Source organism: Oratosquilla oratoria, chromosome 38, assembly GCF_046742065.1.
Source record: "Oratosquilla oratoria isolate Oo_2021 chromosome 38, ASM4674206v1, whole genome shotgun sequence".
Classification (NCBI taxonomy): Eukaryota; Metazoa; Arthropoda; class Malacostraca; order Stomatopoda; family Squillidae; genus Oratosquilla; species Oratosquilla oratoria.
This window is the reverse complement of record NC_134814.1, coordinates 7,810,323-7,826,700: the sequence shown is the minus strand read 5'-3', so window position 1 is coordinate 7,826,700 and position 16,378 is coordinate 7,810,323. Positions and strand designations below refer to the sequence as shown.

General features: G+C 40.1%; 1 protein-coding gene across 3 annotated transcripts; it reads left to right on the top strand.

The window, feature by feature from the left end:
* Positions 1-233: 233 nt before the first annotated feature.
* On the top strand, positions 234-7,853 carry LOC143019959 (uncharacterized). 3 transcript variants are annotated; one of them, XM_076176007.1, is made up of 2 exons: positions 234-463; positions 5,705-7,852. In XM_076176007.1, exon 2 carries the CDS (start codon positions 5,724-5,726, stop codon positions 7,239-7,241), a length of 1,518 nt encoding a protein of 505 aa, XP_076032122.1. In that variant the 5' UTR covers positions 234-463; positions 5,705-5,723; the 3' UTR covers positions 7,242-7,852. The 3 variants fall into 3 exon arrangements, with proteins under 3 accessions (XP_076032122.1, XP_076032121.1, XP_076032120.1); XM_076176006.1 differs by having other exon boundaries at positions 451-494; positions 5,705-7,851; XM_076176005.1 differs by lacking the exon at positions 234-463 and adding an exon at positions 490-551 and having other exon boundaries at positions 5,705-7,853.
* The last annotated feature ends 8,525 nt before the right edge of the window (positions 7,854-16,378 follow it).

Genomic DNA, 16,378 nt, shown 5'->3' with positions numbered 1-16,378 from the left:
ATTATACCCCATACTCATACTCAGTATGAGTATGGGGTATAATTCTCAAACATTCTACCACCTGTGATTTTATTAGACCATGGTTTAAAATTGACGTTTCTCACTTTGGCATTTGTGAGTTCTGATTCACCCTTTCAAATAGCTGGGTTTCCTTGATCTTATCATTATTAGCTGGGTTTCCTTGATCTTATCATTATCTTATCATGATACTGACTGACATAAAAAAAGGCACTACGGAAATTGAACAATGAAAAGGAAAGGTTATATTCTTATATGAAAAAAGTTATGAACTGGAACTGTAAAATATATATGAATATAAAGTGTGAAATAAAATAATGAAATTACGACCAGTACACCAATAAGAGGGTAAAGCCTACCTGAGATTTACATCCTCGAAAAGGGGCGGGAATTTACCCCCCCGAACTTCTGTAAATATCAACAGAAAACATCAGAGCCTCTAGCGGTAAGAACAGGAATTAAGAATATCAACACTGGTTTGTTTTGGGATTATGGTATTGTACATTCCAATGCTGACGTCACATGCCCATAAGGTGACGTCAGACAAGCTTGGAGTATTCGTGGTTTTGCTGATCTTTAGTATAAGGAAATGTATCGTACATCGAAATTGCGGGCTATAACACTCGCAACATTTTAAATCTCGGGTGACGTTAGGTGCATTACTTAGCCACGACGCCACTCATTTCATATCACACAATTTTGGTATACAGCATTAGTCAACCTTTGTGCTATAGAAGAGGTTCTATACATCATTACATTACACGTGAATATTAAGTCGTTTAATAACTAAGAGTAATAAGATCAATTTTCGCGGGAGTTTTGGTCATGAACTCTCACTTTGTCCAAGTTCCCGCTTGAAACTCTTCAAAGCACTCATCACTGGTGCTCCTTGAACGATTAAATAAAGATTCATTCGTGCAACGAAGAACCAAGAAAATAAACCTATATTTTTACATTGTGTGTGTATTCACATTTAACTTGATATTCCTTATTGTGGTCAAATAATGTGTATACAAATAATCCAATCGACCCCTACCTTGTGCAAATCAGTTTAACCAAGCAAAACTACAACTTGGAAAGGAATATGTAATATCACTAGGAAATATAACCCAGCGCTAAACAATTACTTCTTGGTCTAAGTACTTAGCTTTATGGATCTACAGAGGAAGTATGTAATGTAACTGACATAACCTATGGGTTAGAACGCCATGGCCCCCAGACAGCCATCGGACCAGTCACCATCCCTTCTAAATGCACTATTTTGTCCCTATCTTGCTCTTGATTGTGATATTTTGCAGATTGCAAGGACTAAATAAGATGATAAAGATATAGTAAACTCGCTTTGTGATAAAGATATCCAATTATTGTGGAAACCAAATTTTTATTAATAAGCCAAGAAAAAGTTGTTAGGACCATTATCAAATGGCGGCATCATTAAAGGACACTTTCCCAATACTTTGCCTTGTGGTCTGGGGGATTCACAGGACTATCTTCACATTAATCAAAATTATTTTATATGATAATATTGAAATGTTCTCTATATAAATCTGCCTTCTGATCTTTAGTACAGAATTCTCATGAGGAAGGGTTTGTAGTCTGCAACATCTTTAGGGCCTCTTTTCTCTTGAGGAGAGGGGAACAGAGGTAGTAATTGTGAGGAACAGTGGGTTTAGGACAGGTATGGGTTGTGTAGACCAGATTTTTGTGGAAAGACGTATGTGAGAAAGCTTAAGGGAAAGGTAAGGGGAGAAAGTGTGCAGCAGACTGGAAGTGAGTATTAAGGGAGACTGGAGGAAGTGGATTGTTTTAGATACTTTGGTGTGAATGTGGCAGGAAAGGGAGGAGGGAATGTAGAATGTAGATTGAGAGAAGCAAGTAAATGCCTTGGGGGATTAAAAAGTGTAATGAGAAATAGACATTTGGGAATGAATGCTAAGAGGAGATTGTATGAAGGAGTGATTGTACCAACAGCACTGTATGGGGCAGAAACATGGAACATAAGAGAGGAAGAGTTTGAATGTGTTTGAGATGAGGTGCCTGAGAAGTATGATGGGGATTACGAGGCTGGATTGAGTGAGAAATGAGGAGGTTAGGAGGAGAACAGGGGTGGAAAGGGAGTTAGGAGATAGAGTTGATGAAAGAGTATTGGGATGGTTTGGACACATGGAAAGAATGAGTGAAGAAAGACCAGTAAAAGAGGTGTGGAAGGAGTGAACATGAGGGGGTGACCTAGGATGAGATGGATGGATGGGGTAAAAGGGGCATTGGGAAAGAGGGAAATGTCTGTTGAGGAAGGATGGGAGAGGACAGAAGATAGGGGTGAATGGAGAATGGTTGTATATGGATGATGCTGTGATGCATGAGGGGGAGTGGGTGGGGGATGGGGGGTGAGGGAGTATGTGTGAAAAATAACTTGGCACAGCCCAAAGGGATTTCTCCTCGTCTTCTCCTTTTTTTTTATGAGGGGACAGAGGTGGGGTTGCTAATTTAATGAAGCAGCCTTGCTGTGGATGTGTTGTGTCGTGCTGCACTGCTTTTGACCCAGGGCAGTGGGTGAGATGCAGAGATGACCTTTTTTTTTTTTTTTTTTTTTTTTCTACCTTGTAAGGGGGAAAAAGCCTTTGGTCTTTGTATGTATGTATATGTTATCCATGCACCTAGGTTTGTAAATAAATAATTTACCCTTTTTTCATTAAAGGATAAGTTACCAATAAACTTGTTCAAAAAACTCACTATCCCACTCCCATAAAGTGGGAAGTGGGAAATCTCTGGTGGGGCAGTCCCTGCCAGTTGAAGAAAGCCACTGTTTTTTTAGGCCGATGTTTGGGCTGCCTCCCAGCCTGGCCATGGAAACCAACATAAGAAACATGCCGAGGGTCCCAGGAATTAAGACCATCTGCTCATGAGTTTGACACTGTCCATTGGGCTACCACACAACCCCACAATTTACCAATAGCAGGTCTAATTTTACCCTCATTTGTATCATTCTCTCCAAGCCCATGAATATATCCCCTTCTGATAGCTACACCACAGATTTTTGCAATGTCCAGGAACTCCACAATATTGCTTGTCTCCTCTGCATCTAAGTTCCATGTTTTCTCCTCTAGATTGTTAATGATTAGTGTGTTCCTCCTTTCCTCTCCTCATTTCAGGTCAACAGCATGTTGCCTTGTTTCCTTATATGTGTCCAAAGGGTTAACTCGAACCTGATCTATAACTACATTTACCTTGGTCTGTACCACTACATTTAGGTTGCTGCTGTTATGAGTAGCCTTAATAACTGATTTGAATATCTTGTGATGTCTTAAAAAGTAATAATTCCCTTGTTGAAATTTTGTATCAGTGTGATCCTAGAATTCATCTTCCACCGTCCATATTTTCTTAACTTTTTCACTTTTCAATAAACCTTGCTTCCACTATTTCCAGCTGAACTTCCATAACCTAATTGGCAACAGTTTCTTGACCTACAGTTTCTTTCGCCTCTCCAATTTCCGCCTCCGAAATAATGATTAGCACAAAACTTCAGCTGCCATGCTGTTTTGATTTTCACGTGTTTATGCATCCGATATCCTCTGTAGCAGTAACTATAGTGCCCTACAATCTCAACTTTCTCAGGGATGTGCTCACACTATATGGTATAGTGCTGTTCTTTCTTCTCTTGGGAGGGAATTTAGTTGGGGTTTGATGAAGAAGGGTGTTTTGTGGTTGGTCTTGGAGTGCTTGCTTTGTGCTTTAACTGTGAATGTGTATTCACCTTGGTCTTTGGATCACATGTTGGACTCGTGATCAACAGCTATTTCCCTCCCGGAAGAGAGCTCAGAGCTCGTATGACTGATCTATGGGTAATGCTATGACCTTACACACACACACCCCCAACTCCCCGCCCACGAGAGTCGGAGTAATGACCCGAAGCGCAGCAATATCGAAATAATTTCGTCCCTGGGCAGGATTCGAACCAGGTACTGCGGTCACCACCGTGCTAGCAGTCCAGTGCTCTATCAACCGCGCCACCGAGTCGTGTGTTTGTATGCATGTGTTTACTTAATTGTAGTATACAGGAAAAGGAGTAACACTCACCAGGTCCCATCTTCTACTCCTCAGTTTATCATACCTAGCCCCAAATTATCGTTTAGTTCCAACTTAATATATATCCTTGATTTACAATTATTATAAGTAGATATGAATTCATGTATTGTTTGAGGTTGGATTATATCACCTAAGCTATTCCAAGTGTTGTGTGGTGCAGATGGAAGGTTGTAAATGGGTAATATGGTGGTGGTGTAGTTTTTTGTTTTGTTTTTTTCAGTTTTCACCTTGGTTCTTGGATCACATGTTGGACTCGTGATCGACAGCTATTTCCCTCCCGGTAGAGAGCTCAGAGCTCATATGACCAATCTATGGGTAATGGTATGACCTTACACGCACACACACCCACAACTCCCCGCCCACAAGAGTTGGAGTAACAACTCAAAGTGCAGCGATATTGAAATAATTTCAGCCCTGGTAGGTATATGGTAAAGTGGAGTAAATTATCTTGTAGGATATTGCGGGTGAACGTGAAATTAGGATGAGAGGTGCTTTTATGGCCTTACATGACCCTGACAGTGAGAAAATGAAGAGGAGAGGGAAGTATTTTAGATTTATTTAAATGAGTTTGTAGAGACCTTTGGGAGGAATGAAAATTTACTATATATATGTATACCAAGAGCTTTTTACCCCTTGTAAAGGAGGTAACTTTACTAAGTCAAAGGCATGTACAGTAAGTCCTCATTATACGGTCTGTATGTGTTCCTGAAAACCTTACCGCAAATTGAAATTACCGTATACCGAACCCATTATAACATGTAATAACAGGATATGGCAGACATACCTTCTCCCTGCTCTTTTTCAAAATATCTAGCGGATACCGTATCTGTGAATTTTTCTTACCGTAAATAGAATAGAGGGTAGTAAATACCAAATACCGTAACTGTAACTGTGAATTTACTGGATAAAAAATTACTGTACAAGGAGGACTCACTGTACCTACTCCCACCCATTCCACTCCCATTCACCACCCTTTCCCCCTTCGCATCTTAGCTCCTCATGGATGATAGGTCTTCCCTGTATCCTGTCCACTGCTCTAGGTCAAAAGCAATGCAGCAAAACATTGCCACATTGAGAAATATTAATGCTAAAAGGAGCTGAGCATTGATGGACTAGTATGGAGTTATGAGGTGGTAGGAAGGAACTATAGAGGAGAGATGTTAGAGATTTGTATTGAAAGGGAAACAATGATAGCAAACATACAGTGTAACCACTTCAGTACAAGTCAAATTCTCACACGCAGAATCAGCTGCCATATGTACCATGCATCATACTACTCGCATTATAAAATATAAAGTCACTGCTGTATTACTCATTATTTTTTACTCTGAGTAATAATAAAGACAGAAAGCATGATCAAACCACTTCACAGAATCCAGGGGTAACTCGTATACAATTACAAAAATATATAATCAAAATGTTGATGCCGGGATCCTCATGTACCCATTTGTACCTCATGATAAAAAAAAGAGACACAACCATATTATTACTGTATAGACATTTTTATTGTTGTTATTAATATTGTTATTACTATATAATTGCTGTTATTATCACCATTATTATTATTATAATTATTACTGTTAATTTTATTAATTTGCAGGAGTGGGTATGAGGTCAGCATGGCACAGGGGGGGCCAAGCCTTCAGATGCTGGCCAAGGACACCATCATCTCCCTTTTGTCTTCCCTTCAGCAGTGCAATAGGAACTCTCAAGACAACCTTCGCCACTACCTGATGCCAGCTTGGGCTTTTTTTGATGAATTTGAAGCTCGATGTCGATACTATCATTCCGCTTATTTGACTGGCGTCTTTCTCCCACATCTTCTTAGTCAAGGAAATCTAGTTTTAACTGATCATAACATTTCATTTGTATTTAAACAACTTAGTGCCCCTGATGTGAGGGAAAAGTTTTCTAGGCTAAAATATTTGACCATGGATTCAGCAGAAGAGACGCAGTATTTTAATTTTTTACCTCGTGTTGGTTGTTTACATAACCTGACCCACCTACGTCTTACATTTTGGTGTCGTGATGAACTGCTGGCAGTAGTTGGTGTTAATTGTCCTGTGCTGCAGGTATTTGATGCAAAGGAAGATGACTGTAGCACTGTCACTGATCAGGGGCTTGCCTTTCTTACACAGTGCAGAACCCTGCAACAAGTGCTATTCTCTAATTTTGCAGATGAATATGACTTTGAAGATCAGTACCGATATACAGGCAAGGGTCTTGCCTTGCTGTTGCTCAGTGCTCCTAATATGAAACGCTTGGATTGTTCCGAGTACTTGTTACGTGATGCACTCAGATACATATTTCAAATTAATTATAGTAAGAGAACTTTACCGTTGCAATGTCTTTGCCTACGGAATCGTGAAGTGAAGGCTGATACCCTTCAGATTGTTCCTCGATTGTGCCCCAAAATAGGAAAGATATCTATTATGGTACACCGCAAGGAGGAAGAAGCAGTTGCAGCAGCTATGCAAGCCATCAGCAAACTCTATAGTTTGACCATCAGTCTTGATGTTGGAGCAGCTTTAGGAAGAATTGGACTCAGTAGTTTTGGACATCAACTTATTTTTCTTTATTTGGATGCCCATCTATTATCGTATGATGATGTTTTGGTCATCAGTAAATGTATAAACTTGAAAATTCTTTGCCTTTCTTTGAGAACATTTGGTTTTGAACATCAGCCAGCTGAAATCAAGAAAGAGCAGTTGTTCCCAAAGTTAGAGGTACTAGAAATGAATCAGTCAGTGTCAGCAGGAATCTTCATTCTATTCAATGTAAATGCACCAGCACTTGAAACACTTTTCTGCCGCAATGCATGTATGTACCGTCCTGGGGCATTAGTGAAATATATGTTAGGAAGTATGAGAGAAGGTTGCTGGCAGCAACTAAAAAATCTCATTCTTCCAGATTCTGGTTACCCAACAGCACTTCTAAAAGATGTAATGACAACACTTCCAGCCCTACAGAGACTCTATGTTAATCATGAAATTTATTCTGAGCAGCAAGAATTACGTCAGTTTATATATCGACATAATCTGAATATTAGAGTTGACAGCAATGTAAATGTCTCTCCTCCTAGTTGTATATATGGCCTTGAGCAGCAGCAGCCAATGTCTTATGAATGGAAACTTTAAAATATATTGTATATGTCATATTCTATTTACAAAAAAAACTGTCTGGAAATCTGTAGCATAACAGCAACCAGTAATGGTCCTTGGGCCTTATCATAGATTTCAATGAAGAAAAGCTGCCTATGATGTATTAATGGAGTTTGTTTCTATCACATGTTAGTAGGAGGCGGAGGGTATGGAAGCCAATGTGGAAAAATGGAGTAAAAATAAAGTAGAAACAGACTGCCCCAGTGGGTAGATGTTGATAGGCTTTGAAAACAGGCAGCAAGAACTTATGTTTCTATTTATTTCCAAGTAATCCCTCTGCTTTAGGGTTAAGGGTATGGTATGTGACAATGATAAAGCATGCCAACAGAAGACATTTCAGGCCATAATGAGGTCAGATGAAAAAATAATATATCTATGTGCATTTGAAGACTTTGAAATAAACTACATTCAATCACTTTGGCTAGAAGCTTATCCCATTTATTGACAACACAGTTGGTGAAATTGTTTCTACCTAATTCAAAATAGTGGAGGTGGTCCTGCAGGATGGGCAGCTAAGAGAATCATTTCCTTGCTGCTCGTTTTCAAAGTTCGTTGACCCCTTCACCTCCATCTGGAGATGCAGCCCCAAAGGACTGTCAGCAAGTCTGGACTGGATCCAAAATATCTCTGTAAACTTTAGCTATATTATTATTATTATTATTATTTTTTTTTTTTTTTTTTTTTTTTTTTTTTTTTTTTTTTTTTTCCTTCCTTCCTTCCCTAATGCTGACAACTTGTGAATGCTGTCCTCCTTTCAGCTGGTTACAGATGCTGTCCCACATAATACAGTAAAGACAACATTTCAAAGTTCACAGAGATATTTGGGAGGACCTGGGGACCATTTACAAGCATTGCTGGGCTCTGAGTTTCTAGTCTGTGAAACTCAAGGCAACAGATATTACTCTATTTAAACAATGATAATGGAAGTGAGGGTTGTGAAAGGAAGATGTGTTGAGTGTTTTGGGGAGTTGTTGAAGGTAGAGGAGGATAAGGAGACTAGTTGTGGTAGTGAAAGGTATGCCAGGAAAATTAGAGGGGAATTGTGAGGCTCTGGAAAAGGAATATATAAAAGGGCACTGACAGAAAAGAACGCTGGTTAGGCACTTAGCCTAAGTGGTTGTCATGTGGAGTGTCTGGATAAGTCAGAGAATCAGGAAGGAAACAGTATATGGGGAAAAATAGTGAAATTAGGAATAGAAGAGGATGTATAGACCAAGATTTTGTAGTAATATATGCGAGAAGTTTCTGGGAAAGGGTAAGGATATCCTTTTGGTCTTCATGAATTTGGAGAGGACATATGACAGTTGTCAGAGAGGCATTGTGGATGCACAGGATTGAGGGAAGTCTGTTAAGGGCAGTTGAGTTTTTACATTAGTAGAAGTTGTGTATGGGTCAAGAATAGAATTAATGGTTTGAGATGAAGGTGGGTCTGCACCACAGCTATATAATGTCATCATGGTTGTTCAACTTGTATATAGGGTAATAAATGTATACCAATCAAGGGTTGGAAAGTAGTGAGCAGTGCCTTCACATGGGGGGGGAGGGTGATATGCCCTTGTGCGGTACATTTAGGGGGACAGTAATTCTAGTCTAGACATGCCACCCACAAGGCTGACAGAACAATTATGATAAAAAAAAAAAAGGTGAAAGGAGTCCTGAATATTTTACCATAGTATACGAATTTTGCATTAGAATCAACAGAATATGAAATATTTTTCTCTTATCCTTTCTGCAATAGGGACATTAAATACAATTTTTAAAATCCGTTTAATTATTTTGCAAGCCAATAGCTAAAACAGGCTGTAAGGGATGGTGGTGATGGGGGAGGGGGACATCACTGAGAACATTGGCCTGGGACGGCACTTAGGCATGTAAGGGCTCTGGTACAGTGAGACCTCTCATTTAAGGACGTTAATTAGCTGTGTTTGCGGTGTTTTTGGTGCTGTTGTTTAGTGCGTGCAATCACTATGCCACCCAAAAACCACTCCAAAACAACGGAAACACCACAAACACAGCTAATTAACATCCATTAATGAGAGGTCTTGCTGTAGTGAGTACAAGAGAAAGGATGTGGGAGGAAACCACCTGTTGTCTGCAGATGACATAATGTTTTGGCTAAATTGAAGGATAGACTAAAGCAGTTGGTGGTGAAGTTTGGTAGGGTGTGTGAAATGAGGAAGCTGGAAGTAACTTAAGGCAAAAGTAAAATGAAGTGATGTACAATGGGTGGTGGTGGGTTGAAGGTGAAGTTAAAGGGTGAGAAGTTGGATTAAGTGGAGAGCTTTAAGTACTTGGGGTGACAAATAACAGGGAATGGAGGAGTGAAGGTGACTTATAGAGTGAGAGAGGTAAGTAAATGAGAAGTGTTATAAGAAATAGAAATCTGGGGATGTATGGAAAGAGGAGAGTGTCTGAGAGTGATTGTGCCCACAGTACATTAGGGAATGGAGACATGGAATTTGAAGATGGCATAAAAGGAGTGTATGAAAGTGGCAGTTGCTGAAGTCTATAGAAATAAGTACCACGTGAGGATGAAGCTTTTATAAGTACGATGTTTTTCTTGACTGGAAGTGAGCATTAAGGGAGAGTGACTGGAGGAAGTGGATAGTTTTAGATACTTGGGTGCAAATGTGGCAGGAAAAGGTGGAGGTAGAATGTAGATTGAGAAAAGCGAGTAAATGTCTTGGTGGATTGAAGAGTGTAATGAGGAATAGACATTTGGAAATGGATGCTAAGAGGAGACTGTATGAAGGAGTGATTGTGCCAACAGCACTGTATGGGGCAGAAACATGGAACATAAGAGAGGGAGAGAGAAGGAGTTTGAATGTGTTTGAGATGAGGTGTCTGAGAAGTATGATGGGGGTTACTAGGCTAGATAGAGTGAGAAATGAGGAGGGGAGGAGAAGAACGGGGGTGGAAAGGGAGTTGGGAGATAGGGTTGATGAAAGAGTATTAGGATGGTTTGGACACATGGAAAGAATGAGTGAAGAAAGACTAGTAAAAGAGGCATGGAAGGCAGATGTGGAGGGAGTGATCATGAGGGGACGTCCTAGGATGAGGTGGATGGATGGGGTGAAGGGGGCTTTGGGGAAGAGGGGAATGTCTGTTGAGGAAGGACAGGAGAGGACGGAAGACGGGTGAATGGAGAATGGTTGTATATGGATGATGTGATGCATGAGGTGGAATGGGTGGGGGGATGGGGGGTGAGGTAGTATGTGTGAGCAAAATTTGACGCAGCCCGAAGGGATTTCTCCCTGTCTTCTCCTTTTATGCATTGGGGGGACGGAGAGGGGTGGTCGCCGATTTAATGAAGCGGCTTTGCTGTGGATGTGCTGTGTCTAGCAACACTGCTTCTGACCCAGGGCAGTGGGCAAGGTGCAGGGATGACCCATCATCCAGGAGGTGCTAAGATAAGAGGGAGAGTGGAGGGGTGTGGAGTGTATTCAGGGATGGAATGGGTGGGAATGATTTTATGCCTTTTCCTTTTTGGCTACCTCCCTTGTAAGGGGGAAAAAGCCTTGGTATATGTATGTTTTTCTTGAACTTGAAAAATCTGTAACAAGCAAAACGCCATACTAATAAAGGCCCCATCCTGACATGGTGTTTATTTCTATAGACAAGAAGAGCATGTTTCAAATGAAAAGTTTGAGAAGTGTGGTAGGTGTCATGAGGATGGATAGAGTGAGAAATGTGGAGGTGAGGCAGAGATCAGGGGTGGAAAGAGTTTCCAGACAAGGTTGATCAAAGAGTGTTGAGTTATTTTTGGTAAATAGAAGACTAAGAATGAGGTGGGGGGGGGTATTGCCATATAATGACATCTTGGGGACAAACCAGCTCTAGCTAGCAGGCCCTGTTGTGGAAGTATTTTGTCTTGCTGCATTGACCCTGACCTTAACATTGTGGCAGGGAGACAAAGGTGAGATGCTTAGATGGGAAGGACAATGAGTTTTTGAGGGGTATAGGGTGGGAGTATGCTTTGACTCGGCCACAACCTTTAAGGGGGAAAAAGCCCTTTGGTAAGTGTATGTAACTCTAAATTGTGGAAAACTGATCACCAAAAGAGGAAGGATTAGAATGTAACCTTTTGAATGCAGTGAACCCTTGATATATCAAACTAATTGGGAAGGCTTGGTTGTTATAACCGAAAGCTCTATATATCTGAAGGCTTTATTATATCAAACTTACTGTAGTGACACATACCAAATTTTGTGTCAGTTTACAAGATGGAAGTTTGGTATACAAAATGAACCTTGGCTTCACTACATACATATTGTACTATCAATTTCTGTAAGTTATATCTTGTATGTATGTGTACTGTACATTGTAATTCGGTATAAACAAAACAAATGTTATAAAGTTCATTGCTATAATTGCTCCTGTACATGAAAAAATGTGTAAAAAATAAGAGTACTATGTGTAAAGTATTGTATATAATACATACATACTATGTACATATGCATCACATACGCACAGTGCTGATTATGTATTAATCATTAAATGTTGACACACAGCACATCTGGCCAACATACACAGCACATCTCACTTATCACCACTCTGTGTAAAATCTGGGGCTGCACTAGTTTTTGCTGGTGCATGTAGTTCAACAGCAACAATTTCAGATGGCTCTGGGGTCAAAATTGACAGTCCTGTGATACTGGCAATTGGGGACACAGTGCATGGCCTGCTGGGCTACACTTCGAGCTAGATGCTAGCAGAGGATGCAGCCTTTATCAAAGAAGTCATAGAGGTATGACATTCTACCCCTCATCATACCAGCAAGAGAAGGCAAGCTTAGAGCTGGAGATTTTGGGCTGGAATGTTTTCTCGTGTTGCAGCAGCTGCACCTTCAGCCTCGTTAGGCGCATCACCTTGTAACACCTAGCCGGTGTACTGCTAACACTGTCAATGAGGCTGAAGATCATGTCTGCAGCCAGAGATGGCCAGAGTGACCAGACATCCCGTATAATTCATGTTTAAAGCATTTGTCCTGTGTCCTATCTTCACCCTCCCCGGGATGTGTTTTGTCCCTTATTTTCAAGATTTTAAACACTTCGGATGAAAATTAAAAAAAAAAAAAAAAAAAATTACAGGTATATTAAATCAAAAGCAACAATATCCGAGTGAATCTTATATATATATATAAGCACCGAGTAGATCTGGCAGACTTCATCACATATGCTCAAACCAAATCAACTCTTGAAAGCAGTTGCATCGAGTGCAAAATATGACAAAAATAACTGACTGGCAATAAAGAATTTAATCTTTCTAAAATTATGAAAATGTTTTTATCTGCATTTTTCTGCAATAAACTCAATATATCATGGTAAGTCACTTTTACTTTCACAATCCTTTTAAACCAGCAAAATATACATTATTCCAAAGCTGTAATGTTTCAACATATGTAATACAATGCTGCTTGAAAGAAAATATATATTGGACACACCCTTTTAAAGCAAATGAAAAAATGTACAAGTCAATGAAGCAGGTTCTGGAGCTGCAAGCTTGTTTTGTGCACTTCACATATCCAGTACACATTGTCCATATACCTCTCCAATTTAGGTGTCCCATGTTCCAGTTTTCAAAATTTGGTCACCCTGAAGATGGCCCATGTGTTCTCTCTTCCACTTCATCCTCTTCTGCCGTCCCGCCGAATATCCTTGATGTCTTCCTCAGGCTGGTGATGATATCCAGGATGTCCTCCATCAAGCTCTCCCTTGGTATTGGGCTCCTGCCCTGCTTCCACACACGTCAGTCATGGATCCTGTATCAAAGCCTTTGAAGTCATTGGACCTTCCTGGTGTTTTCAGCATTTTGGGCATTGTCCACCACACATTTCTAAGTGTGTTTAGTGGCACATTTTTTCATGACTGCCCAGTTGAAAATGATGTATTTCTTTAACTTATCTAGGGTCTTGTTGCCTCTGTTGTCAATGTGTTCCTCCTCTGTACTTATTTGTTCCAAAACGGCTCCACCACAGCAATATTAGCACTCAAAACTTTACCAGTTGCCCTGTTGCAAATGCCGTATTGCTTTCTAAACCGCCACAGCCAGCTATAACTGCATTTAAAATGATTGTGGCCAAGACTTTGCCAGTCATTGTGCTGCATGTTTGTCCACGCCACGAGCTGGTACACCTTTCGCCCTTTGCTTCGTGTACCACTTGTAAACAGCTTCGTCCAGGATTTCTTGTGGAGTTCCTGGTCCTTTAGATATTACTACAACTCTTGTCGACATTTTCCATCTGTGTGATGGGCTTCCGTACCTGAGAGATGAAACAGAGAATTGCGTAGAGGAAGGACGTGTCGTCAAGTTTTCGCACTACATCCCCCACTCACTCATTGTATGTAGTCTTTAAATATTCCATGCGTTTGAAAGATTTACATGTACATAAGAAAAATAGATTATGCTGCGTAATCTTATTTCCACCGCTGTTGCCTTAAACGAAACACTACACGCATAATGCAAATATTTGTCTTTAGCCTTGAGTGTCGTGCACAGTCGTTTGCTTGAGGTCGTATTTCCCCATAAGCTGCACCCTGCTCATTCTCCTCGATTACTTGTAGCTTCTGCGGCAGTGTCCGGCTCTTTCGCTTGTGGGCTTAAGATGATGAAGCCGTCGTGGTTGACGATCACGGACACATTATCTATACCACTGGCGCTGCGTAACTGAGGTAGACTTGATAGTCTAGGGGTGGGCAGCTACCGGTAAAGTTACCGGTTTTATCGGTAACAACCTTAACGGTAGCTTACCGGCAAAAATTATGCAACCGTTAAGGCTCCGTTAACCGATAAGCTATACCATAACACTCGGAGAGCGGTAAGCACGTCTCGGCTTGGTGGTACTGAGTGACGGTGCTGACGGTAGTGGTGAGCAGCTACCGGTAGTTACGGGTTTTATCGGTAACAACCTTGACGGTTGCTTTCCGGCAAAAATTCTGCTACCGTTAAGGCTCCGTTAACCGATAAGCTATACCATAACAATCAGAGAGCGGTAAGCACGTCTCGGCTTGGTGGTACCAAGATCTAAGAATATAAGGTCTAACCACTTCCGACCGAATTTCGAGGGAGTTGGCGCAGCGGGCCCGTGAACGTCACCTGGCTGTTCAAAGTGGGGTTAGCGGGTCCTATAGCTGTCAGTTGAAGCTGGTCCGTCGTTGGAAAATGACGTTGCCTTCGCTCGCACCGCTCACGCAGTTATATTCTGACAAATATTATATAAAATATATATAAAATATTATAGTTCCTGTCTATATATATGAATATATATGATATATAATATATAAAATATTATAGTTCCTGTCTTCCTTGGCGTTTCACAGTTTTCTTCAGTGTATCACAAAGAGAAAATGGACTCAGCCAAATGACTTCAGAAGCTGCGCAGAAGAATTCTAACGGTCTGACCTGTATATTTAGACCTTGGGTGGTACTGAGTGACGGTACTGACGGCCCCAGTGTACCGCTAATTTTACCGGTTAAACTTCATTATGCAAGTATGTACCGCTAAGGTCTCGGTAATTTTTTACCATTAAAACCGTTTATCGGTATTTTCGTTAATTTTTCAATAGAATTAATGTTATATCTGTGATCAGCATACGAAATTATATAATTGTGAAAGTTTCATCGAAAAATTCCGCGTGTCGCCAAACGAAGACTATATGTATATATATATATATATATATATATATATATATATATATATATATATATATATATATATATATATGCTTAAGTGATGAAAATGCCAATATGCTTCTGTTTCTAAATAAGAATATGAACTAATTTGTATGAAAAGATAATTGAGGAAATAGATAAAAAAAAAAACATGCTGACAATGAAATCTAATACATCCTTGAGTATTCACCTTGGTCTTAGGATCACGGGCTGGGCTAATTTGTATGAAATAAGTATTAAAACAAGGGAACATTAAAAACAGTTTTTAGGAAAACATTTATTACAAATTAGTCAGTTTAGGTTAGTTTTTAAGAAAACATTACAAATTAGTCAAAACTTATTATATGTGTATGTGTATTAACAAAACTCCCACTCCCACATGCACCCTCCAAACATGAACCCATGCATGCAGACAGACGCGGACGAAAGTTTATACACCACACCCACCCTCAGACACCCTCCATTCACTCACTCGTGAGGTAGATAGCATACTATAGTAGCACCAATTAAAGTATGACTTTTTCCCTTTACAATGACATAACAATACAATTTATATGTAAAACAGAACCAGAGATATAGCTTTATAAAGACAAAAACATTGATTTTTCGAACTCGACTAGAACTTGGGACGTCACTACTACTTCACGAGTCTGTTACCGGTCCACTGCCGGTAATTTCGGAAACGGTATTGTTGTTCACCGGTAATTCCGGTATTGAAATTAGCGGTATTTGCCCAGCACTACTTGATATTGCCCGCGCGCTCTCTCTCTCCTATCGTCTAGCTCAGAGGTGGGGAACCTCCGGCCTTCTGCGGCCTTTGATATACATATTATTCTTTTAAAAGACCTTGAATATTTTTTAAGTCTGAAATCATCATACAACTGAAACCTATAAGGATATAATTAAAAATAAAGGGTATAATTAAAAACAAAACAAAAAAAAGGTCAAGTGTAAATTCTGCATCCACTTCGAAATTTAAAAAGATGGGTAAAAAATAATTTACAAATTTCATACATATGTATATTTTTAAAATAAAAATATATATTTTTAAACTGAATTTTTAGGGAGGGGAGTGGAAAACCTACAGTACACCGTCCCCTAAAAAGGGATAAAATAATTGAAAATGATAATAATAATTTGTTCAGTGCGGCCTCTATTTGAGACGATCAATTGCAAGGTGGCCTTCATGCACAAAAAGGTTCCCCATCCCTGGTCTAGCTTCATCTCATCAATCAACCGCTCCCCCTCCCCCACCTTGTTCGTTCTATCATGCATATACTTTGTCACCTGCATACATCAACAAGATCGTGGGCAAGACATCCATATTGTTGACCCCTTCACCAGCAGGAGAGGATGAAGTGGAGGAGAGAACACATGAACCACCTCTGGCTGTAAGCACTGAAACTACAGACACGATCAGCCTCATCGAGAATGTTGATGGT